General features: G+C 39.4%; 1 protein-coding gene across 6 annotated transcripts in view; it reads right to left on the bottom strand.

The window, feature by feature from the left end:
• The window catches only part of Ahi1 (Abelson helper integration site 1), a 128,198-nt gene that overhangs the window by 76,745 nt on the left and 24,244 nt on the right, over positions 1-27,209 (bottom strand). For all 6 annotated transcript variants that reach the window (XR_380069.4, XR_001779555.2, XR_001779556.2 and 3 more), the window contains exons 10-16: positions 26,565-26,688; positions 24,076-24,305; positions 22,255-22,361; positions 19,262-19,380; positions 16,585-16,715; positions 15,001-15,141; positions 2,980-3,179 (exon numbers count right to left, since the gene is read on the bottom strand). Coding sequence is in view for 2 of the 6 variants with exons in the window: in NM_026203.3 (NP_080479.2) it covers positions 2,980-3,179; positions 15,001-15,141; positions 16,585-16,715; positions 19,262-19,380; positions 22,255-22,361; positions 24,076-24,305; positions 26,565-26,688 (1,052 nt within the window). In the remaining 4 variants the exon portion in view is untranslated. The remainder of the gene's footprint in view (positions 1-2,979; positions 3,180-15,000; positions 15,142-16,584; positions 16,716-19,261; positions 19,381-22,254; positions 22,362-24,075; positions 24,306-26,564; positions 26,689-27,209) is intronic.

The following is a 27,209-nucleotide window of genomic DNA, read 5'->3' as shown; positions in this document are numbered from 1 at the left end:
AGGCTTCTTGAATGTACTCGAGAGTCACAAGGCAGGCATAGGTTAGAACCCATGTGCCTATGCCTGTGCCTAAGCCCTCGGCCTTAGAGCTACTTACAATGCATTCTTACTTCACATGCATTCTTGAGCATGCTGATGAGTTAGTTCCCCATCTTATCTTATTAATTGGAGAGTTTAAGTATCAACTTTCCCTATTACCATCTGCAATGCAGAGTTTTAAAATTTGTTTGTGAATTTTTTTTTATTTTTACCTTAGCCAGGAAGCCTTTCTTTTTAAATAAAATTCTCAGACTACTTTTTGATTTCAATAATAAAAATTCCAATATTCTATTTCACAAAACAATTTAAATTATTGTTTCTAATATGCTTTGCCTGCATTGCCCTTTTCTTGTTAATGCACACAATCATGTGTGTATGTGTGTGTGCACGTGAGTGTGTGCATGCATACGTGAGTGCATATGTGTGTGTGTGTGTGTGTGTGAGAGTGCATGTGTGTATGGCATATGCACATCTGCAGGCAGATGCGTACACCTGTATGAACATCTAGAGTTCAGAGGTGGCAGATATCTGCCTTTATGGCTCTCCATCTTGTTGTTTGAGACAGGGTGTTCGCTGAACCTGGAGTTCCCTGATTGGCCAGGTCAGGTGGCCAGCGATCTCTAGGGATTCTCTGGTGTCTACTTCCTCAGTGCTGGGATTATAGACATGTCCCACCATGCCAGCTTTCCTGTGGGTGTTGAAGAACTGAGCTTATGTCCTCATGACTGTGCAGTAGGCACTTTAACCACCGACTCCTGTAATTCACAACATCTATTTAATGATGCTCTTGCTTTAAATGAGATTATCACTTCTCCACGAATGCCGATCTATTTGAATGTTCTGACTTTGGTTTGTCCAGCAGGTTTTACTCAGCTCTATATTTGAGTTCCATTTAGAATACCAGCAGAGGTTCAGTAGATAGTAATGGACTGGGGAGGTCTTTTAAGGAGACAGAATATGGTGTTAAAAGGGATAAAGGAGAAATCAGAAAAGAGGAGTCAGGTGAGGTGGGGGATGGGAGGGCAAGGTGGAGGGGGCAATGTGGGGAGGGATAACTAAATGCTAAGGCCTTTTAAAAAGCCACAAGCAAGCCTATTAGTGTAGAAACTTTCTAAAATGTGTACATATATATCAATGGGCTTTAAATGAGGCTGTCATAAAATATGGGAACAATATCCCTACAGACACCATAATCTTCCAAATAAACCTTCCAGGACCAAGAAAGAATTACAGTTTTTGGGTCAAACATTTCTAATAGAACACCATTCTTATGTGGATCTACTGAACTGTAGTGGAATCTGCTGTCCCTCTGTCTAGTTTTTATTGACTCTAAGAGCAATTTATGCTGATACACTCAACACTCTTAACTATAAAGTCTGTATAAGTTTGGGCAGTACTTTCTTCTGATTCTCTCTTTAAATGATTTTTTGGTCTTATGCAATAGTTTACCATACAAAACTATATCACAACACTTAACAGAAGTAGAAACTTACCAGTCACACACAGAGAAAGTAACTATAGCTTTTTATGTAGAAATCCTTTCAAAATGGTAAGAGGGTTTGTACATTGTCTATACTTGAAAAATCATGGGACCTGTCTTTTTTAACATAAATAGTTGCTTTGTTTATAAAGCAAGGTACCAGCCACTCTAGTGCCAATGTTGCATACCTGCTACAATAAAAGAGTCAATGTGAATACTGCCTTATACTGTGTGTGTTTGTGTGTGTGCGTGTGCGTGTGCGTGTGCATGTGTGTGAGAGATGGTTTATTATTTGTGGTTGGTCAGCACTTCCTACAAAGGAAGCACACATGTGTAGAGGACAAGTGTACTGCCACAGGCAGAAGCCATCAGTACATTATTAACACTTGGTGGCAGTAGTGTAAAACCAGTCAGAGAATAGCAAGGTAAAGGGTAATGGAAAATGTGAAAATGGGGAAATCGGAGAGAAAATTAAGGGTATTGATTTGTCCTCTAAAAAAGGAATATAGAAAAATTGGACAGAAACAAAATAATAAACAGATTCTCTATAGAAGAGAAATTTAGGAATTCAAAATTTCCCTCGATGGTCCACTTCTGTTGAATTATGAAAATCAGGCAAGCTGACCCAAGTTATTAATACACTAAAAATGATCAGAACTGCCTTCAAGAAGCTGATGGTATGGATGAGGGAACAAAATGCCAATGTATAATGTTCTATGTGCTACGGATAAGGTGGGTTAGCTTTCCTAAACAGAGTGGTCTGTCCAGTGCGTGACATTCTATGTGCTAGGGACTGAGACAGGCTAGCTGTCCTAAACAGAGTGCCCTGACCGGCACCTGGAAGCTTGCCAGAAATGAGAACTCATAGAGTAAGCCAGATATATGGAATCAAAATCTGTAGGAACAGAGCTTGAGAAAGTCAGCTAGGTGGCTCTGATGCACACAGAGTTCATGAAACACTCAAACTCATGCTTTTAGGAAGACTTTACAAAACTTCCAATGCCTGGACAGAAATACCTTGTTTGCACGTTACCTGAGCTTTTAAGCAGCAGCCTGTGGAAACGACTGCTGGCGGCGAGAGCCAGACCTCAGATGGCTATCTACTACACCTGCAGAGAGCCCACCCTCACTCGTCCTACTTACAGCTGCCCTTGATGATGGGGGACACGATCTCTCATCCTGTTCATGTGACAATTGCTAGGCAGGATTACTTATTTCAGAGCACTTCATTATTAAGTCTTGAGTTGGTCTTTAAAGTGTAAGTTCTGACATCATGATAAGTTAGTCAAAATTTACCTTGTATGCTGTGAATAATGGCTTCAAAACTAGTGCTTGAAAAGAACTATAAAAGAAAACCTTTCTTTAAGAAATTAAGTAACTTCCTTATGTTATGTATATTACATGATACGGGTTTTAAATTTTCAACTACCAAAATTTTTAAATAAATAAAATAAACATACTGTGACAGTTTCGAGTCTCTGTTTCACAAGTTGAATCTTTCTTGATGAACTATTTTCAGTGTTGACAAATTCATCAATCTGAAAAGAGCCCTGCTGGGGCAGCTTAGGGCAGGTGCATAAAGCATCCTCACTCTGATGTATCCCAGGCAACGGGAGTGTCCCACTATAGCGTTTCAACATTTCAGCCTCCTGCTGGGCTACTAAAAAGAAAAAAGGATCTAAAATTAGTTCAAATTATCACAGTGAAAAAGATAATCAAATACTAAGGCCATGAAATGATAACAATCAGAAACTCAACAGTACATTTTCATTGATAGGCAACATAACTGGTAAGATGAAAAATTATAGGTGATATGAAATCACAGAAAATTGGTAATTCTACAACAAGCTATTTTATAATTGAGCTTTGAAGGCAATGCAAATTGAGATATAAGCCTAATACATATTTATATACATACACATAATATTTCAAATGCCCAATAATGATACAGAAAGGACAAAAGTAACCATTCACAAACCCATATAACTATGCCTTTTAAAATATTTCTCTCTTCAAACTTTATACATATATCTGCAAAACACTAAAATGTAAGCAGACTCTAAAAATTTCTCAATTTAAATACAAATTAAATCCAAATTTCTATAACTACCATGATAAATGTTTTATAATATGTAAGAACCATAATTTTAAAACTCTTTTCTCTGTCACTAAATATTTACAATGTTTTGTCTTTCTATGTTGTAGATGTTGTATGAAAAAGTACTTTTTATAGTCTGCTTTGTTTCTTAACATAATTCTTGGTTTTGATTAAATACTCAGAGAACAGGCTTAAATGGTGTTGATTTTAACAATGGTGGTAACCAGTGGTGACCAGTGGTAACCAGTGGCAACCAGTGCATCTTCACTGCTCTTTATTAGTCATAAGATGTGCAAATAATTCTCTCACTTGATTGGATAAAGGGATCTGAAAGAAATTAACCCAAAGGAGGAAATACATCGTTATTATTTAAAAACTATTTCCTAAATTACACAATATTGAAATGGATGGCTTTCTAAAAATGACACAAGAAGAAGAAAATTAAAGCTGGAACTGATAGACAAGCCATTGTATTCTGTGTTCTCTTACAAACAGAAACATGAGGTGACGTGATGTGTGATGTGTGTATGTGTTTCAGAGAAACATCTGTTATATTTCATAAACTATTATAGGAATATATAAAGAAAAGTCAAGAATTACCAACATTTTTTTATGAAAAAAAAAAAAAGGATCAATTTTGTTTCAGGAACATTTAGATCTTTACTTAAACAAATGAAGCCCTGCAATGCTGTAAATTAAAAAGCAAATGACAGGCAATGAGTTTTCATATTTCTGGATAAAAATATAATAAAAGGAGCCAAATTTACTTTCTTGGTCAAAAATCACCAAATAATGAACGAAATACAGAAAAGGGGGAAAAGGGAACAGATGCTTTTGCAAGAAAAAGGAGGCATCTAGGGATAAAACTGAAGGTGGCAGTGATCCCCAAGTACAGCGGTGTCTCTGTAAAAATAACTGAATGAACTAAAAACAAGCAAGCAAACAAACAAGCAGAAAAAATACCTCATAAGCCACTAGAACTAGGAACTGACTTCAGTTAGGTTACGGACCATGAAAGGAATATACAAAAATTAACTGGATGGCTATAGAGTTAGCTGTCTGTATCAGTGGTACAGAGACCACCAGTACAGAGAACCCAGTACATATACAGACAAGGAATAAGAAAACTGTGAAGAACACACATTTCATTAAATGGTACTGGAACGGCTGGACATTCAGATGAACTCTGATCCATCCTTCACACCCTGTGGTGAGATGGCAATATAAAACAGAGTTTTCAAAGTTCTGGGATGAAACCCAGGCAAACAATCCTGTGAGCATGGAGGAAGCAAACGTTTCTTAGATACAAAACTAAAATCTAGGACATAACAAGCTGATAGTTTGTACTTCAAAAATGTAATGTTCTATTCTTCAAAATGTTAAAATAATTAGTAGACATGCGAACACTGGGAGGAACATCTGTAACTCACACGCCTGAGCACAATGCGTGTACAACTCGGACATCAAAACAAAGAAAAGCAGCCAACAATGACCACGATAATGACAAGCCAAAAATATGGTCCAATTGTAAATGGTTCTGAAGAAGCTCCAAAGATGGTGGACAGGTGCCTAAGAAAGCACTCAGCATCACCGGTCAGCAGGGATGAACAAATCAGACCCAGGGCAAAGTAGCAAGTCTGTCTGTTAGAGTGGCTAAAACAAAAAGTCTTGCCATGTCAGACTTGCCAAAGATACGAAGAAGTTGGAACACTTGAGGGGAAAGGCTACTTTTGTTGTTTTGTGAGACAGTCTCTGTGAGTGTACACTGGCTTCAAACTTACCATCCTCCTCCCTCGGTCACCTACGTAGGAAGATTACAGGTGTACTACCATGCCTAACTTGGCTTAAGAAAATTCATAGGCAATATGTTCCTGACCTTTCAATTATAGGAATTTACATAAGGGAAATGAAATCATCTTCAGAAATAAAAACTTCCAGCAGCATTCTGTAGTGGCATAAACTAGATATCCATCAATAGACAACTGATACACAAACTGGAAACCTCTCCAATGGAGCAACAGTAGGCAGGTAAAAAGATGAACTGTTGGTAGGTGCTAAAACATAAATGACACCAAAATAACTAAAAATTATCAAAATTAGTCATGAAAAATAAAGCCATAAAAGAATTCATGGTGCATGCAGCATATTTGAGTGTAGACAATTGTAGAACATGGACACTAATTTATAGTGCTTTCAAGGGTGAAAAGAGGAGGGTGCAATTAAAATGGGGCCACGGTGGGAGTGTTCACTGCTGGGGCTGAGGTGGTGCTCTTGCAAGTAGGTAAGTTATCAAAGCATATATTTAAAATTCATAGTTTATTATATGTAAATGACCCCAAGAAAGCTGTGTACACAAACACACAAAGCAGATGACAAGGGTGACAGAAGAGGCAAACAGGACCCACAAAATTCACTTAGAAGATCAAAGCAGCAGGAAACCCAGAGATACTCTAGAAAAGTCACCAAGGAACCAACCATGTAGCTGATAGCAAACAAGGAAGAAAACAGTAGTAAAAATGCAAATAAAAACTCGATGCTGTTTTTACTGTCTGACTGACAGGTGTACTCCAAGACAGGTTTTCCTAATGAACAAAATGAGTAAGATAGGTATGTACTTAATCATATACAACAGTTGTCCTATACTATTTAAATAAATTATCTGTGTGTGTGTGTGTGTGTGTGTGTGTGTGTGTGTGTGTGTGTGTGTGTGTGTGAGAGAGAGAGAGAGAGAGAGAGAGAGAGAGAGAGAGAGGCAGCCTTGCTGTCCTGGAAACTTCCTATATAGGACAGAGAGGCCTCAAAGTCACAGAGATCTGCCCTCCTCTTGGATGCTGGGCTTAAAGGCACAAGACACCACACCAAGGTCTAAAATATTTAATGGGCATAAAACATTGGACTTTTAAAAGTAATCATTTATGTGATAATACCACCTGTAAAAATTATAGGCCTTTGATATTCATACACAACTTCATCTATGTCAACAGAAGAGCCAGCCAATACCCAGCATTCTCTGCAGACTATGTTGGCCATGTCCAGAGGACAGACAGAGCCCTGAGAGAAGGCCAAGGACTACCCCAACTGTCACTGACAGGCATTTCTCTGTAGCAATTATCTATTTCAGCGCAAAAGTCATCACTCCCTATAGGTTTGTGTGTGTGTGTGTGTGTGTGTGTGTGAATTTGACTCTAATGTTCTTGTATTTAATTTAGTCATATTTCTAGAGTGATAAGAATATTTACTTCTCCTTTAATTATTCAAAGATAGCTTTAGAAAATAAGCAAGTGTAAAGCTGTAGAAAACCACCTAAAGAAAAGTGTCCCATGGGCTGGAATCGGGACGGTCTACCTCTACGGGGTGGGTGGGTTTCAGGCCGAGAAGTCAACAGAAAAACATGTTCCATGATTTCTGTAGTCTTCACATTGAAATTGTGCTACCAGCCTTTAGCTGCTTTCTTGCTGCAGGTAAAGCTGCATCTACAAACAGTCTGGCATGCTAATTTCCCAGATTTTCTGAGCTTTGTATTTGCAAACTACAGTTTCCTCTAACCGAGTGAATGAGCAGTCAAGGACAGTCAAGAACACATGTACTGGTGTCAGTAACAAGCTAACAGGCCTTAACTATCTTTTCTCTTACAGTTTTGATTCAACTGGATTTTTAAAATATTACAATACATTAAATATGTATTATGTTTTCTCTTTCAAAGAATTCCTAACTGGTAAAAACAGAAAAAGGCAGTGACAAAGTATGTTTCAAAATATTAAGATATATTTTACAATGTATTGTGAATTATAATTGTGAATTAAAATATTCTAAGTGGAGTAAAAAACAGAACTGCAAACTCTGGTGTTTGTTTCTATGGTGCCCTGTTAACATTTTATACAAACTCTTGGACTCCAAGCAGCCAAATCAGCACCCTCCTATGCTGTTAGCACCTCTAGTTCTATGAGGAGTTGCGCATTTACAGTCTGCAGACATAGTCACAAAGTGTACTAGACTACACTCCAAACAGAAACTGCTGGGAAGTTCTTCAGCTCCCCCACCCCCACCAGGAGATCTGCTTAAGACATATGCCTTTCTCACTGTAAAACAGTTGGTGATAGATGATTTTGGATTATCCTTCAAGCTGTATGCTTGTAACTATCTGCAGGTTACCACGTTACTTTTAGGTTCTGGTTAGAGACCATGCTGTAATTAGACAGCCCTATTTCTGCATTGTATCATTTTTCTTCTTTATACCAATGTACTTTGTATGTTTAAAACTTAGGTCTGATCTAACCTGCTATGTTAAAGCTCACAATTTTAATATTCTTATCCATACCCTTTCATCTCTTTCTGAGACATCCTTACATGCATGCATTATAGCAGGCTTGGAAAATACAGAGACTCCTTTTTGGGGTTCCGACTTCTTGGAGCTGAGCCAGTTACTGCAGGGAGCTAAGCTGCATGGCAGAGGAATGCACAGGGGTCACGAACCTGCAGGTGGCAACTGTATTTGTTTGATTGTTTTGAAGCCTATCCTTACAAGCTGTCTGCAAATCCCCTGCAGGAGGTACTATTCCCTTCCTGCTGTCTTCCTAGCCACATGGCACTCTTCAGCTGACAGTGTGTGGCATGCATTGCTACAGGAAAACCACTAGAACTCCCTGCTACAGCCTGGCTCATGGACTCTATTCATATCTAGCCCTCACATCTTGCTTTATGGTTTCAGTTATCATTACATAAAATATGGAGGTATAATAAATAAAGCATGTATAATTTTTATTTCACAGCTTAAAAAGCAGACGCATATAAAATTGGAAACTATGTGTTGAGGGTTGGGCAGATTGACAGTGTTTGTCAAGAGGCTCAGTCCCTCTGCAGATGCTCCTGCCATGCTGTTGTCTGCTTTGGGCTGTATCATTCCTTTAGAAGGCACACCTGTAAGCATACAAAGGCCCTGCTGTTTACACTCAAGGCCATCATGTACATGAAAATTTTCATATTTCCTTAGTCACTTAATGGTCTGGGCTTTGAAAGTCAAGAATCCATTATGTGAGAAACAGTAAATATTTCAGAATACAGGAAAGCAGTTTTGTCAGGCCTTCATCATCATGGTAGCTTTAATTTATAATTTCTTATAATAGGGTAAAAATCAATATTTAAAACTCCATCCTACAATCAGTACTACCTGTTATGGTGTGTTGGACTGTGAAAGGCAGTCTGTGTTCTGGTTGAGCGAAGCTTACTCCGGAGACCCAGTAGTAATTCTACAAGGGACGGAATAGTGAGCCACATTCCCAGACACAGGCACCTGACAACATGAGTCCTCAACTCCATAATCCTGTGACTATTGTCACACAGGCAATGTCCCAAGCTCCAGGTATTCTGGCTACAGTCAGGTAAGCTCCTCCCCCAGTTACCTAGCCACAGCAAGGTAGTACAGCACACTATAAAGGGGGCTGCTTGGCCCTTCCTCTCTCTTGCTTCTCTTGCTTTCTCTCTAGCCCTCTTGTTCCTTCTCTCCCCCTCCCTTCTCCCCTCTCTCCACGTGGCCATGGCCTGCCTCTACTTCTCTACCTGAAGCCATAGACTGCCTCCTTTCATCTAGACTCGCAGTGCTGGAGCGATGGAATAAGGCCTTCCCCTAAGAGCCTCCTCTAATCTCCCTCAAGAAGGCCTTTTAGCGTTTCCAGCTGCCAGGCTGGACCAAAGACCGTCACATGCGTGGGAACTACCCAGTGCCTTCTACCCCTGCCCCTTCTCCCTTTGGCCTCAGGGCAGAATGAGCTGCCCGCAGTGCCCCCACCCATTCTCAGCTCTTCTGTAGTATCCAGCGATGTCCTGCGATGCCCCGGAGCTAGAACCTGTCGACCCTGGCTTCCTTGAGGCCCAGGGACCCCGGACTGCTCCCTCTCCATCCCCGCAGACTGGGGTTCCGTGGCTTCCCACAGCCAAACGCCCACCCGGGCAGCATGGAGAGTGCACGGCAGTTCCCCCGGTTCCCCGCATCTGTCCGCCTAGAGCCCCGGAGCTCTGGTGGGACGTGGGTCATTTCTCCCATCCCCTTTATTTCCCCACGACTGGCGCCCGACAATGGTGTAATTTTCTGAAAGGATGAAAATTATAATATCTGAATTGGACTTTTAATCACATATGGAAGACATTAAATGATACATACGCTGTGGGTATTAAATTTATATCACCTAGGTATTATCCTGTGAAGACATTAGTCAGGCAGCCTGAAGTCAAATGGTAGTTTTACCCACAACTCTGTGACCTTAGGAGAGTTACTTCATTCTGTGGTGCCTTGGTTTCATCATCCATTAATAGTGACAATAATGAGATTTTTTCTCAAGTATTTGGGAAGTATTCTATAAGAAAGTACTTGATCTTAGCTATGACTGCCACTGTTCTCAATAATCCCAAATTCACTAGTGGTGCCATCTTATATTTTCATAAAATTCAAGAAATAACTCTTGGGCTGGTGAGATGACTCAGCAGGTAAGAGTACTGACTGCTCTTCTGAAGGGCCTGAGTTCAAATTCGAGCAACCACATGGTGGCTCACAACCACTTGTAATGAGATCTAACGCCCTCTTCTGGGGTGTCTGAAGACAGCTATAGTGTACTTATGGATAATAATAAATCTTTTAAAAAAGAAAAAAGAAATAACTCTATTCTGTAAGAAGTTTAATTCTTAATGCAAACACACACTGCCAAAGTCTATGCTAAACACAGTGCCTTATAAACACTATAGGCAATTAGCAACTTGAGAGATGGGGTCTCTAGCCTTGGAAGCTCTGTGTACCCAAGGATGACCTAGAAGTCATGACCCTCCTGTCTCTACCTTCCAAATACTGGGATTCCATGCATGTGCCTCCATGCTTGCCTGTAACAGAATTTTATGAACTTAAATGTGTCTATGTCCCTGAACTATGGGAGAGCATGCCACACTGTGAAAAATAAAGCTACCAGCATGACAAAGCAGATCACCGGTCTATTTCTGACTAGATCGTTTCCAGATCACTGAATTCCAGTTCTAAAGTCCTTGTAGAAGTCATTGTAGAAATGGCTTTTAGTTTGACTAAAGGTTGTCGGGTGTGTAATCACCTCTGTAAACAGGAGAAAGGACCAGCAATGAGCAGGTAAACTGAGTCCAACCCTTGGGTTTACAGCTCAAGTGAGCCTGGTGCATAACAGGTGCTGGGAAAGGTCTGCACTGCCACAGAAAGGGACACTGCCACCTAGTGAGAACTCAGGCTCATTACCTGGGGTTAGCAATTTTAAGAGGTTGCCAAACAGACTTGACTCTACTTAACATACACAGTCATGTATGTCAGCATTCAGGCTAGGTGCTGATAATAAACAAATAAACAAGCCTACATCTTTGCTTCCTACAAGGTATAAAAATTCCACAAAAATTACATATTCCAGAGAAACTGATACTATAGAGAAAAGTTTTACCATTTGAAACCTAATATAGCAGGTCGTTTGCTAATAAATTTAGAAGGCAAATAAGAGTATAAATTTTGGCTGAGCGATAGTGGTGTATGCCTTTGATCTTAGACAGAGGCAGGTGGATCTTTGAGTTCCAGGGTAGACTGACCTATGGAGTGAGTTCCAAGATAGCCAGGGCTACAAAGAGAAGCCCTGCCTCAAATAAACAAAACAAAACAAAACACAAACAAACAAAACATAAACCAGTTCTCAGTGATTCAACTCCTAGATCCTGTAAAACTGTAAAAACACTTATGTCATAAAACCATAGTGAAAAATTTTAAACAGATATATTCATAGTGTTAATACATAGTGCTGTTAGGTACTAATAATTCTTAAATGTGCAAAAACATCCTAGAGACATAAGTAGACAAACACTGTTTAATAACAGAATATTTATTGCTAACGCCTGGCTTCATGGAGTTAATTCAGCAGAAACCGTTTCTCTGAGATGTACTTTGTTGTGGGAACCCTCGATGCACATTATTTGTGGTACGCGGTGACTAAACTTTGTATTACTAGATGATTAACCCTTTCAAAATCAGACAAATAAAACTGCCTTCTGAAAGTAAAAATTACACTTCTTACAAAAAAAAAGCAAAACTTCAGTAGAACGAGGGACTCAAAGACCACAAGCTGAACATGCGCTCAGCAGGAGAGACCCTTGCTGACTCTCACAGATTCTGCTGGGACGGAAAGACGGCTGATACATTTAGCTACCACTGTGGTCTCGCTTGGAGCTGATTTAACTTACAAAAAAAAAAAAAAAAAGAACTTGCTTCTTTTTCCTTGAATATTTCAGAAGCTATTTTAAAAGTAACTTAGCTGTTCTGTTTCTTTTGAACTTTTTATCATTAAAACTCAGTAAAACCACATGTGAACTTCATTCTGAGAAAACACAGTTTGAGCAAAATATCCATGTGTTAAAAAAATATAGGGCAAAACTGTAATAGGTTAATTAAACATTAAAAATTTTAGTAAAAAACTAATGATTATTTGAACTACTGATTGTAGCCTATATTCAATGAGTAAAACACTCAGAGACTAAAATAACTCTCATTTGTTTTGTACCTATACCACTAAAAAGAGTTGTGCCAGATTTTAGATGTCTTGAAGTTATCTTACTTCTTCCTAAGCTTCCCCTTTTTAAAAATAGGCGACAAAGAGCCTGGGAAATATGGTGAAACATTTTGAGCTTTAAACATTTTTTTTTGGCAAGGTATATGCATTTATCAAAAATTGTTTTAAATGTGTTACATAAAATAAGTAATTCCATATTCTGTTATTCTCATATCATCATTTCTGAGATGCTCACCCAAATCCATGCTCCTGCATCTAAGACAATGTGGCTCTAACGTGCGTTAGCTGTGTGTATTAAATGCAATACAGTTGGCCAGGTATGGCATCCGGGTTAGTGGATAAATGGAAAAGGCTGAGTAACGGTGTAAAGGGAGAAACATCATCTTCTCAACTCCACAGACAAGTGCTTGTGAGCACGGTAAAGTGTGGATTCCTGTACCCTGACTGGCTACTGGTAGATGAGCTTTATAAACACAAGTGTTAATTCTGGGTCTTCTAGTAGAGCGCCTTTCACTTCACAAGGCTCCCTCACAGCCACCGGCTCATTCCTTGGAGCTCTTGATGAAAGGATGGAGGGTCAGAAGGGCAGGGGGCATTAGCCAAGGTCCCTAAAGTGACCACAACAGGAACCTGAGCTCCATGCCACTGTCCAGCTAAAGCCACTTGCTCTTCTGAGTCAGAAAGCCCTTCTAGCAACAGGAAGCTACTGAAGGACAAGACAGAGCGGAACTTAGCTAATCTTTGCAGTGAAAATTTCAAAAGTCTAAAAGAAAGCAAATTATAAACTGAATGAAGATGGTTGTGAAATCTCCTAAGAGTCTGAGGCAATAACTGTGCTTTCTTTTCCTGGAGAATAGTTCCAATTGTACAGTAATGGCCATGATTCTCCTTGTCTATGGGAAAAGTAGGATGGGGCAAACAGTTGTTTCAGGGTACTCATTACAATGAGACAAGACTGGGCGCTGACTGAAGAACTCAGTAACAGATGCAGTAGCAGCCCTGCCAACAGCTGCTAATGAATGGAAATGGCAGGCATTGCCTGGAAACTCTATCACTAGCAACAGCATCTTATAAACTTGGGTATAAGTTGCAGAAACCATTTCTTCTCTATAAGGATCAGTAAGATAAACCTTCTTTTTCTGCATTCTTTAAGACAATTCACTGGAAAAATGCATAATGCACTCTGTACCATGAACAAAACCTTCAGGTTTATGATAGCTCAATTGTCTAATCACATCTATCAGAGCATTAGATAAGCCAACATGTAGTGATTTAATAAATTTAGCTTTGTTATTCCATTGAAGCATTTGTTCATAGCTATATTACTATAACATATACAAATGTATGCCGACATGTGTATAAATAGCATGCATGTATGCTATGCTAGCTTACAAAAATACTGAATCATGTTATGTCATAATCAACTAAAGCAAAGAAACTAATAAAGATCTTATATTTTTATACAACTATATATGAAGGTTATAAAATATTGATTTTTGAGAAAGATTAACAACTAGAAAAGAAAAATACTAATTTCAGAATAGAAAATAAGTATTTAAGAAACAAGATAAACCCCAATTATTCTCAGAATGCATCTTAATTCCTAAAAAAGTAGATCCAAAGTTTTATCATCCTTACGGTAGGCATACGGAATCTTTACAGTTGAGAACATCAGACTCCATTTTCATCACAGTTAAAAATCTATCTATCTCTTATATTAAATTTTCCTAACTAAAATTTACCAAAGCTATTTGCTTAAAAAAAATAAAATCACAGAATATGAAATTAGGTTAAACCAGCTTGCTGTCTTGTAATCCTAAAACTCAGGAGCCAGAAACAAGAGGGCTGCCTTAAGTTCAAGGCTCCCTAAACTTACAAAATACATTCAAAGCTAGCCTGAGCTACAGAGATCCTGTCTCAAAACAAAACAAAAAAGTCAAAACACATAAATAAAAACCTCCAAACCAAACAAATCTCCTAACATACAAATAAGACCCAAATAACAAAACAACTCACTATGCAACTAAAACATTTTTAAAGTTCATATTTTGTGAACCACTTAAATTAAGTTGATACAGTCCTAATTCTATATGGATTTCATTTATTTATTTTGATTCCAACACAGTACAGTCATGTGTTTTCTTTTTCTTTTTTTTTTTTTAAGATTTATTTATTTATTATATGTAAGTACACTGTAGCTGTCCTCAGACACTCCAGAAGAGGGAGTCAGATCTTGTTACAGATGGTTGTGAGCCACCATGTGGTTGCTGGGATTTGAACTCCTGACCTTCGGAAGAGCAGTCAGGTGCTCTTACCCACTGAGCCATCTCACCAGCCCCACATGTTTTCTTTTTAAGACAGGTTTTTATATAGCCTAAGGTAGGTTTCAAACCAACACACAACAGAGGATAATCTAAACTTCTGACACTCCTGTTTCCACTGTGAGCCTAGGTAGTAGGCGTTTACACTAGGTTTACACTAGGCCCACCCTAGCTATGCACCATCATATCCAATTCCTGTGGCGTTGGTAGTCAAAGGCAAGGCTCCACACATGCTAGCTAGGTCAGTACTTTATCAAGTGATCTCTAAGGCAGCCTCGTTATATGCACTTTTGCTAACATCTAAATTCCATGCTCATAATGCATAGAAAATAATGAAATGTTCAAACATCCTAGAAACAACCTATGCCATCTTGTGGCTCTTTCATATAATATATTCAAAAAGGCTATGTTACTTGAAATAATTATTAATAGATTTTATAGTGCTCCTGATTCCTGGCCCATTATAAATGTAAACATTACTTCATTTACATCAAGTAGTGGACTTACCCTGGAAATCATAAATATAAAGAAGAATCGGCTCGCTCTGTCCAAAGGCACAGAAGGCAACCATATTCTCCAGGGGGTGGTAAGAGATGTCTCGGATTGTGGACTTGAATGGCAGGTCAGAGTACATTGCCACTTGTTCTCCTGAGGAAAAGAAAGGCAGCAACTGTACGACAGCACACGCTTCTCATCCAAGGGTATTCTGTATCCTCGTGAAGATATTTGGAGTAATGATGAGGCTTCCATTATTTACATGAAACAAATACTTCTAGGTATTTGAGTGCCACTGTGGTGGATACTTATCTGCACTCTGTATTCTGCTGGCTTCTTTGTAGGTTTAGCTCACTCTCTTCAATGTTTTGTGGAACAAAGTACATAGGAAGTGTTCTGATGGAAACGGAGAGGTGTGTGTGACTGAGAAAAGTGTGCAAATTGTAGCTAACAAAGAATTTGGCAAAAGTGGGGAGGGATTATAAAACTCGTAATTGAGGAAACTCAGGTGAGTTTCTATTTTATTTTTTTCTCCTGGAGGCTGAGGTGCTAACTGCTTGAAAAGCTGCTAGAAGATGCCACCAGTGGATGTCATCAGAAGTCGTCTAAGGCATCAGGGATTTTCACAGGAACATTTCATTACCAATCAAACCATATCTCTCATGTTGACCATGTATCTACATAGCTACAGCTCAGTTTATAATTTTCTATATCTTGTGTTACAGTATTCATAAGGTACTTTTCAAGCATCTCAGTACCTCATAGGCTTTGAGAAAATAAATCTTGATATATAATGTGAAACTCTAAATTCACAACAATATTCAAACAATCAAGAACAATGTAATATATACTTAGACTACAGCTGAATTTTATCAAAAGCTATCTGTATGTATTTGTGTAAAATGGTCCCTCATGGACTCAAGTGTTTGCACACTTGGTCTCCAGCTGGTCTTTGGCTGTGGATCCTTCCTGGAGGTGGAGGAGTACACCACTAACAGTGGGCCTTCAAGTTTTCTAGTGGTCCAATGTCTGCGTGTGTTTGTGTGTGTGTGTGTGCATGTGTGTATGTGTATGCATGTGTGTACATGCATGCACATGCCTGCAGACTCACTGGTTTAAGAGTTCCTGGTGCTCTTCTACCTCTGCCTCCCATTTTGTCACAGGAATCTGGGACAAAGTAGGTGTCACGACTTCTTGGTGTCCATGTTTCTGGCAGTTCAAACTCACATCCCCACACTTACTTGGCAAAAGGTTATTTTCTCAACTAAACTGTCTCCTCAGCCCCACTCTCTGCTTTCAAATTGCTAATACGATATGAACAGCAGCTTCTTGCTACTGCCATCATGTGCCCCTTGCCATGATGGAGTATATCCCTGGAATGTTAAGAAAAAAGTACACCCTTCCTTCTGTAAACTGCTTCTTGTCAAGTATTTTGTCAGAGTAACGAGGAAAGTTACTAATAACACTACCTGATTTTAAAACACGTAAAAACACAAAGTCAGAATTTTTCATAAAATGCCAAAAGTGTAGTTGTCACATACGCTGAACTTTCCAACCCATTCACCAAAGGATGTTTCACAATCAACGAGCACTTGCCTGTCTCTGGGTTCCAAACGTATACTATCCCATCCTCACTCCCAGAAAAGAGCAGAGTCCCGCACGGCGTCAAGGTGCTATGGATCTTCTCACGGTAATTTGCTGCACCCACAAATTTCCTGGCTGCCAATCTATAAACAAACCAAAAAAATGCAAATACAACCCAACTTAACTACTTAAAGGACTAGAGGGAAACAAATGTTATTTTTTGAATTTGAGTTAGTAAGTATCGTTTTGAGAATATATGATATGGTAAACATTCTGTGATGGATAGTCAACAAATAAGAGTTGATTCAATGCTTCTTTCTAATTAATGTGCTACACCTCTTTCCTCTGCTGAACTATAATAAAACTATTATTATTATTATAAAAGTAAATAATTGGTAATATAAAATTAATATGTAGACTTTCTCATTTAGCAACAGCTGACATTGTCTCAGCGCTCACGATCTTTACGATAAGAGACAGATACACTGCTCTGTAATCTGCTTTTTCACTCAACCAAAAAGTCATCAACAGTGGGTTTCTGTGTCAGAGAACACAGAATACACCTTAATTTCAATGGGCTCATGTCATTGTCTAACTGTATCTTACAAAATATTCTATTGTTGGATAACATTTAGTGTATATCTTACTTTCTCCTACCAATCTTGGTGTGTGTGTGTGTATTAACATTTTTGGTTTAGATTTCCAGACTTTGACTTACTGAGTAAAACATTTATGGAGTCCTGTTGGGCGGTGGGTGTAGGGGAAGATGGGGGAGGGAGAGAGCCCACGTCCGGCCAGAGTTCCTGTGCTCTGGGCAGGCAGATGTGGGAGGACTGATGGACATTTTCCACTCGGCCCCAGGTGGCCTTCTGGCTGTGTGAAGCCACTGGACCCTACTGGATGCGGGATGGACTAGGGGCAGCCCCCGATACCAGGGGTCCCGGGGTGACACTCTCAGCCCTGGAGATACGGGAGAGAGGGTCCCATGTAGGCGAGAGTCCGGTCCGTGGCTGGAGCACAGGAAGGCCTTCCATCCGGAGGTTAGACACGGCTCGTTAGGAGAAAGCCTATCCCAGCACCCAAGCACGGCGGGCCTTGATGAGCAGAGACAGTCTATGGTTTTAGAGCTGTATTATAGAAAGGCAGGGAGAAAGAGAGAAGGTAGAAAGAGAGAGAGACCGGCCATAGCCAAGAGGAGAGAAGGGTGAAAAGGAGAGAGAGAAGAAAGGCTAGAGAGTAAAGAGTAAGGTGTTAGAGAGAGAGAGAGCAAGGAGAAAGAGAGGTGGGACCAAGCAGCCACTCTTATAATGGGCTTGTTATCTTGTTGTTGCTAGGTAACTGGGGAGTTTAGCCTGAAGGTCAGAAGCTTGGGACATTGTGTAAGTGACTAAAAGCCAAGCTTCTCCTGTGGGGGCTGTGGGGGCAGTAACTTCGACAGGAGCCAGGGGTCCAGGAGACATGAGGGAATGCCTTCTGGCCCATGTAGGTGGGAATTATCACCACCAGGGTTCTACCTCAGCTCGACTGGAGACCAGACTGTCTGTGCATAGCTCACTGCCCCACAGAATCCCTTACTAACTAGCTCATCCCTCCACAAACCCCTTATGGATACAGTGTATTATTTCTCCCATCTGTGGAAAGAGGAAGGGGTAGAAAAAGCAGCATTTGACTGTCTAAGCAACCCTCCTCTGGAGCCCAGGTATGATCTTATAGGGCTTAAAAAGGGAATAACTTGGCCACCTTATGTAGCCTTAGTTTCTCTTTTAAAAACTTCCCTCCTGGTATTCCTTGTCAAGAAACATATGCTCAGGCTGCCTACTATCTTGAACACTTATCCCACTCAGAGTTTTATTTCATTTTCTACTCTACTGAGAGTAGAAACCTCCATCTTATCCAAAGTCTATCCATCCTTCAAGACCGATTCACATGCCAGTATTTCAACACAACCTTTAATAGAATTATAACTGTCAGCTTTCTTGTTGCTGTCATATATATAGTAATTATGCCATGCATTTATATTTATTAAGATGCACATATTGAGAGCTGGCTTATCTTCCTGGCATGCCATGGATACTATGCAGAAAAGAGAATATTCAGATTCTTGAGCTATTATAGAAACACTGAAGGGTTAATGGCACAAAAATGGTATGTACAGAATCAATCATACAGACTGATGTGTGAACTTCTAAATACAGTAGGAAACCCAGGAAATAGTTTCTCTTGTTTCACATGGAATTGTAACACCAACAGAAAGTATACTTAAGCAGTGCACACTGCCTTTGCCAAACTCCGCTTGCCTTCTATAGAAAGGACTTTCCCACCCTTTCTTTTGTTAAAGTAAAAGACAAAGAGGCATTAGCCAAGACATGCCTCCTTCAGTTATATACACTGCAGTCTAGGTCAGTACCAAAGTATGAGTGTCTGCTTTTCATTGTGAAAATAGAAACCACTGATTCATTTCAGCTTCAGAGCTACTCAAATAGTGTCAAGTATTTCTCTGTTGTGGGGCTGTCCTAGCCCTCCACATAGCATGCACCCCTGACTGTCACTCATCAGACGTAAGCAGCAGCAGAATGACCTCTACAGATGGTGGCCTAGGGCCACACTGCCACCTCAAAATCACGGCTGCATTTTATAAGCATGAAAGAACCAACTGAAGCTCTTCTCCTGTTCCTTCTAAGACACTTACATCCGCAGGTCCATAATCCTCAGAGTACTGTCTTTGGTGTGGATTAGCAAACGCTTTCCATTGGGATGAACCTCCAGGTAACTTATTGGAACTCCCCTGAATTCAGTTTCCTTAATTTCCTAAAATGGTGAAGGAAAAAAAAAAAGGTCAAATTGCTGCCTCTGACATGTTCAGTGTTATATGTTACACCATTTATAGAGGACAAATTCATTTTAAAATGTCGCTTCTCGTTGAGAGCAGAGCCTGACCTACACAGTACTGGCACTTGGGAAGTGGAAGCAGGATCGCCATGAGTTTGAGGCAGACAGTAAGTTTCAGGTTACCATGGGCAACAATATACCAGCATTTCTCAACAAAATAAAATAAAATTTAGAATGATACAAAACTTTCAATTCTACTACACAGAATATTTTAACATTAGCAAGAAGAATTTTTAGCAACTTCAATTTAGATTTAAAAAATAAAAATGGCAAATTGCATTTTTGTGTTATTTAGTGTTGTATTTAATTATTGTGTGTTTTGTGTATTATTCACGTTCTTAAATTATAGCAATTCTTAAAAAGAAGTACTTCACATACATTTTCTCACATTGCCCTGTCTGTTTATATCATGATATAAAAACTTTAATATTTTATAAATTCAAAACTGACTCAACAAGGTTTAGTCAGAGTTGACTCTTTCCTCATAGACTTCCTTTGCCTTGAGAATGTATGCTCCAGGCATAACATATGCATTATACTACTTAGATTATAATCATTTTGGGGAAGTTTGACTCCACTCCTTCTTGCTGCCTTTTTAATTATTTGCAGCAGCTAATGAGGATAAGTAACTCGCAGTGTCATTTAAGATACCAGCACTGAGAACCAATCTGCAGGAGCCTCGAGTGAGAACTACCCTTACACAATGCAATAAAATCAATTTATAGTGGATAAAATACACTTAAGCAAGACCAGAAACTATATGGCTGTTAGCAACAGAGGGGACATTGCTGAACATTGGCCTTCACAATATTTGGGGGAAGACAGGTCGATAACAAAAACTTAGGCCACAAAATTATTCATAAAGTGGAGTTCATTAAACTAAAAGACAGCTGGACTGGAACCTAAGCAACAGCTCAACGGACTACAGTGGGTTAATTTAGAAAGTAATCTTCACAGTGGACTACAGGGGGCGCACTGGGAAAGCAATCTTCACAGTGGACTACAGGGGGCGCACTGGGAAAGCAATCTTCACAGTGGATTACAGGGGGCGCACTGGGAAAGCAATCTGCATCTCATCTACCCAATAAGAGATCAATCCCGGGCTGGAGAGATGGCTCAGTAGGTAAGAGAACTGATTGCTCTTCTGAAGGTCCTGAGTTCAAATCCCAGCAACCACATGGTGGCTCACAACCATCCGTGATGAGATCTGATGCCCTCTTCTGGTGTGTCTGAAGACAGCTACAGTGTGTTTACATATAATAAATAAATCTTAAAAAAAAAAAAAAAAGAGATCAATCCCTAAACACATAAGCTCAGTACCAGAAAAACAAATAATGTGGCTACAGAAATGGGGAAAAGACTGAATAGACAGCTCCACAAAGGACAATAAGGTGGCTGAAGATACATGAACAGTCGGTCGTTCAACATCACTAGGCATTAAGGAATGCACCCATTCATCCCCCATCTTTTCTCTTTCCTCTCTAACATTACTCATCCCCTCAAACAAAAAGATTTTCATTTGCCACAGCAGGGATGATCCTGGAAGACATGTTAAATACTTATATGTGGAATCTAAGAGTTAAATGTACACGAAATTCTGAGTTGTGGGGGAAACAGGAAGCTGTAGGTCAGAACACGCCATCAACAGCTCATCATTCAGCACGTAATACGAAGTCTACATGTAATGAAACTGTACTGAACCCTGTTAACTACACAGAGTTCAGCTTCTCTCGCCACAAACAACCAAACGGGCAATGTAGCATGACATGATGGTAAGTTGACTCACTACAGTAACATTTTACTAAATACGTGTATGCTCACAACCATGCTATAACCTTTAATGGACACAATAAAACTTTTAAAAAGTGATTACCAATGATCCCTTTTGGGATTGTCACAAGAAAGGAAAACCTGAAAATCTAAAAAGCCTTAGGTGCCAGAGGTACAAGTGCCTTGCTGAGCAGAGCTGTCTCCCCAAATAACCTGGCTTAAAGTCCAAAGAGTCTAAGGAAAATCCCTTAACCCAGGGCGAGACTCTGACTCAGCTCCCTCTCCCCCAAGCTTCGTAGTTTTCACCTAGAGGTTTTCCTCTAGCAGACCTAGGCCTAGGCTGGCTGAGCCCCGCAGCAGCGGGCAAGCAGACCTAGGCCTAACAGCAGTTCCAGGTATAAACTACAGCAGTACAGCTCAACATATAACAAAAGCTCAACCTTACCAATTCATTTACACTACAAAAATTATAAAAATAAAACTGCAGAAATTCTTACAGACCATAATAATACCCTCTGCCTTGTTTGTTTCTCTCAGATGGAGTAGTTACTATGATTAGATGACAATCCCTGCCATATCCACATTACTCTGACAGCACGGACGCTGTTGTTAGTGACGGTACTAGATTGAAGAGAATATGCAGGAAACAGGTGGTAATGGGATACATGTGTTATTCTAATGTGAGTTTCAGCTGCTGCCATGCTACAGATTGGTCCTCAAAAGACCACAAATGAGGTGAGGTTGTAGCTTAGTGGAGAGTCATTGCCTAGTCCAGGGCCTAAAAGAGCAAAGAGTAAAGTGTGGCCACACTGAAAAAGGAGAGCTGACACCAGTCCCTCTCAGAATCACTAACTCCCGACTGTGGTCAGCAGGAGGGTATGAGGTGGGCTTCTGCACCGAGAGAAGCTTAAGTTTTCAAAGGACAAACTTGGATGTCCTTATGGTCTTTTAAACATCCGTCCTGTGGTCGATTCTCCTGTAGTTCCTCCACGAAGTCTCGGGGCATGAAATGTGGTTCTGTACCTTATTTATCGTCCAGTGGCGCACGGAGTGTTGCACATCATTCACTTTGACGTACGTGTCCCAGACAACGATGACCCCGATGCAGTCTCCTGAGTACATGTGGTGACCTGGTAAAAACAGCAAGAACTCACTCAAGAACGCCACAGAAGTTACATACATACACACACACACACACACACACACACACACACACACACACACGTGTGTGTGTATATTTATATACCACATGGTATTCATAAAATATATATGAAAGGACTCAGATGTAGCTGTCTCTTGTGAGACTATGCCGGGACCTAGCAAACACAGAAGTGGATGCTCACAGTCAGCTATTGGATGAATCACAGGGCTCCCAATGGAGGAGCTAGAGAAAGTACCCAAGGAGCTAAAGGGATCTGCAACCCTATAGGTGGAACAACAATATGAACTAACCAGTACCCCGGAGCTCTTGACTCTAGCTGCATATGTACCAAAAGATGGCCTAGTGGGCCATCACTAGAAAGAGAGGCCTATTGGACTTGCAAACTTTATATGCCCCAGTACAGGGGAACGCCAGGGCCAAAAAGGGGGAGTGGGTGGGTAGGGGAGTGGGAATGGGTGGGTATGGGGGACTTTTGGGATAGCATTGGAAATGTAAACGAGGATAATACCTAATAAAAATAAAAAAAAAGTAAAATGCACACTATATTCCAATTATCTTTAAGTAAATTCTTCACTTTAAAAAGCATTTTGGATAACATTTCCATTTGTCATGTTTCTGAATGTAAAAAGAAATGAGCAATGTAGTTTGCATGTCTAGCACCCATACACTCACATTCCAAATTATTTGAGGTAACCAACGTGTATCTGTATCCATTATTATTATTAGCCTCTGTAATTGTTTATACTCCAAGAAAATACATGCTCTAATATACATTGTAAACACAGTCATAGTGACCATTAAACTTGAAATGATCAGAGAGTTAAAAAAATCATAAGTAATGAGTGTTAACACGTTTTTAAAAACTGAATGGGACCCAGAAAACATAGAGGCTCAACCTCGTGAGCGTGTGAGAGTACATTACACATCACTGCTAACAAATGCGGCTTTTAGAACTGTGGATTTAATAGTTTACAAATTAGCCTACACAGCCCGTGAGTACTGGCATACATTCGAACACGCACTCTAATTGTGAGAAAGACAAAAGAAAAGTATATTTGTCATTTGTTATAATCTTTCAAGTTGCAGTTAGTATATTGCAGCGTTATTTTTCTCTAAATATTATTTTATATACTTATAGCTGCAGCTGCCATGTCTAATCTCTGAAATAATAAAAATGACAAGTTAGTAGATGAATTTCTTTATATTCTTACCCAATACAAACCCGTTTTATTTTACGATGTCACTTGTGTTATTTAAGTGCTGAGATCCTTTGACTATGTGCAAAGTCCCTCTGTATGTATTTTTAAAATTCCTGTCACTCTATCCAGCATGTGTATTTACATTCTTTTGGACTTTCCCCATCCCTTTTACATCGTTATTAATATGTTCTTAAAGTAAATTACTAATAGTAATAATCACCAATGCACATAAATGCACTTATGAAATGCAGCCCATGAGACCTTAGAGCAAAGGACGCGACTGACCACAAACACCAGGGACTTCAAACTTTACAGTTAACAGAGCACGCCCACTGTCAGATCTACCCCATTGCTTCAAACTACGAAGAACTTTAAATATTCACAAATATGAATACAGCAAATCTCTCACAAGCACCAACTACTAGAGAAAGGAAACAATTTTTCAGGTAAATACTCTTGGTTTGAGCACGTTCTGTGATGTACCTTCATCGTCAAAACAGATGGAGTTGACAAAGCTCTTGTGCACATCCAACTGGCGCACTAATATGGCAGCATCCTCCCTTGCATCAATTTTCCAAATCCTTATCATAGAGTCGTAGCATCCTGTAACCACCAGCTCCCGTGTGGCTGGGTGGAATTTAGCCGTGTAGACGAAGGAGGGGTGAGGTAAGACTCTGAACGTGCTCGTGCTATTGATTTCATTCTTCCAAACTCTGGAAAAGGAGAGAAAGGAGCATTCTTCTGGAAGTACAGAATGTTCTCCAACCATCTTTAGGAGAACACAGCCAGTAAATCCTAGGTAAGCAAATGCCAAGGTAAACTACTCTAAGTGAGTGTTTATAGAAACCATGATGATGATCGCGTGAGAAGGCATTGGATTATCTCACTTTTCTTTCACAAAATCATTTCTCATGAAATATATTTTATCTATAACAGTAATCTATACTGAAAAACTAAAACTTATTTGTACTTGGACATAATCTACTTTTAAAACTATTTTTGATATTGAGCAACTATACAGTGAATAGTTGATAAAATACTATTTGGCATAATATATATTACAAAGTAGGGACGGGGGCTGGAGAGATGGCTGGTAACGAATACTGGCTGCTCTTGCAGAAGACCCAGGCTAAGTTCTCAGAACCCACATGGTGGCTCATAACCATCTTTAATTCCAGTTCCAGGGGATCTAAGAAACCTTCTCTGACCTGTGCAGGCACCAGGCCTGCATGTGGTGAACATACACACACATTCAGGAAAAACACTCAAACACATAATTAAACACCCATACATAAATAAATAACTTTAAAAGATATGATGAAACTTTTCTTTTCTTTTCTTTGTTTTTGTTTTTTTTGGTTTTGGGTTTCTCTGTAGTCCTGGCTGTCCTGGAACTCACTCTGTAGACCAGGCTGGCCTCGAACTCAGAAATCTGCCTGCCTCTGCCTCCCAAGTGCTGGGATTAAAGGCGTGCGCCACCACGCCCAGCTCAATGAAACTTTTCATAATTTTTCTACAAGGCTGTATGGACTGGTTCTGAAAATGTTTCCTAGTGGAGGCCAAGAGGATTAGAGAGCTTAATAACTTTTTACTTGTATTTCAAAGTCTAAATAATTAATATACATGTAGGTCCTAAACACTTAGACATCATAGTTAAACAACTGATTTCCTTTTTAAAAATCGTATGTGTGCCCATGTGCACACACGTGGAGACCAAAGCCTGACACTGATGCCTTCCTCAATCTATGAACTTTATTTTCTGAGATAGAAGCTCATTGACGGTCACTTCTGTCTTCTGTTCCTGCAGGGTGTGCTGCGCGCCTGGCTTTCTGTGGACAGGGTTGGGGATCTGAATCAGAACCTGTGTTTGTGCTCTCACGCATAGCCTGCTCTATTTGATTAAGAGAACTCCCTCCGTTATTTTGGCGGAGAACAAGCTTTTTCCTATAATAAGCACTGTCTTTATGCTTACCACTCCATTTCTTTCTCAAATGTCTGTGTGCATGTGTAAGACAGGCGAAATCAGGCAATGTATACTAGCTGTGTAACTACAGGTCAAGGGGTATTTTATATGATGGATTAGGTGACGAAAATCAGAAGAGCATATTTGTATTGGTAATTTATAGTTGATTTATAAGTTACTGCCTAAGACTTATGTAGCAACTTCTAAATAAAAGAAAAAATATAGTCAACTATTCAATAGAGACATTTTGAGTTTTCTAGCAGCTGATTAAAATATCTGTTGAGCACTAAAGAACAAGCTAATATAAAAGACAGATTTCGATGAGCATGCGCTGCATGAGATACAGCTGAAATGAAGATAACAACATTGTTAGTTTGAAAGGAAAAAAAGGGATGTAAATAGAGTTTAAATCTTAGCTTTTAAGGCATTCTATTGAGTCACGTGCGCTGGCCATGCCTACAATCCCTGTACACAGGAGGCAGCAGCAGAAAGAGTGCACATTTGAGGTTAGCCTGGGCTATAAGTAAGACTGTGGGAAAAACTTGAATAATCAGACAATAAATGAAATATTGTATTGTGAAACATAATAAATTGAAAGGAGATAACACGGACTTTGTGAAAACACAAATATTTACAATTTATAACACTCTAGGGTGTGTAACTGAGTATCTACTTGGTTTACTCTGACCAATGGATTCAAGCCCCCATGTCAAGCCTATAATGAAGACAGAATCCTCACATACATACAGGACAAACCTCAAACATTTAACCTTCTGCAAGATATTAATTAGCAGCTTACATATAATCATTGAAAGACAGCAAGAGCCAGAAATGATACATATTACACAAATAAAAGATATGACTTGCCATAAATTTTACTGTTGTTAACCTGTCAGTGTGCACGGTGCACAGCTATGATGTCAGGGGCATATGTGTCTCTTTATATTCTCGTACCTTTCCTTGATGGCAAACAGCATTTGCGGTAAGTTCTTCCTGAATATATACTAACCTGGCAGTGCCGTCAGAGGATGAAGTAACGAGATAGCGATCGTCTTTTGACCAGTCGAGATCATAAATGATATTGAGGTGGCCACACAATTCTCTCATAAAACGTCCAGAAGGAATTTCATATACTAATAAAAATATTTAAAAATTAAATTTCTAAGAGGTCTTTAATTCAACAAATATATAAACACACAACTTATAGTAATTTAGATAAAAATTAAGTACTATCTGTAAAATTAAAGCCAAAAATATTTGTAATATTAACACAACTTCAAAATACACTCAAGAACTGTTTTTCATTTGCTTTAATTTTAAGTTTACAGACCATTTTATATGTGCTATATGTTGACAATATTCTTTAATGTACTCTCAGTTGCTCACATTGTGAGAATCCCAAAAGCACTTTTCATAATTAGCAAGAAATAAATAAAAATTTATATTGTACTTCATTTTAAGTACTTAACAACTTACATGTTGGTGGTTCATGAATAAGGTATTATTTCCTTCTAAAAAAATCAAATTCTAAAAAGTTCTGGATGTAATGAGATGGATGTAACTGTTCCATTGTGAGGAAGAGCATAGTGGGGTGTGCAGCGAGTGAACTTGACAGATAGACAGACAGACAGAGCATGGTGAACAGTATTAGGGC

The sequence above is a fragment of the Mus musculus genome, chromosome 10 (assembly GCF_000001635.26).
Source record: "Mus musculus strain C57BL/6J chromosome 10, GRCm38.p6 C57BL/6J".
NCBI lineage: Eukaryota > Metazoa > Chordata > Mammalia > Rodentia > Muridae > Mus > Mus musculus.
Note: the sequence above shows the minus strand (reverse complement) of the source record. Positions and strands in the feature narration are given on the sequence as shown.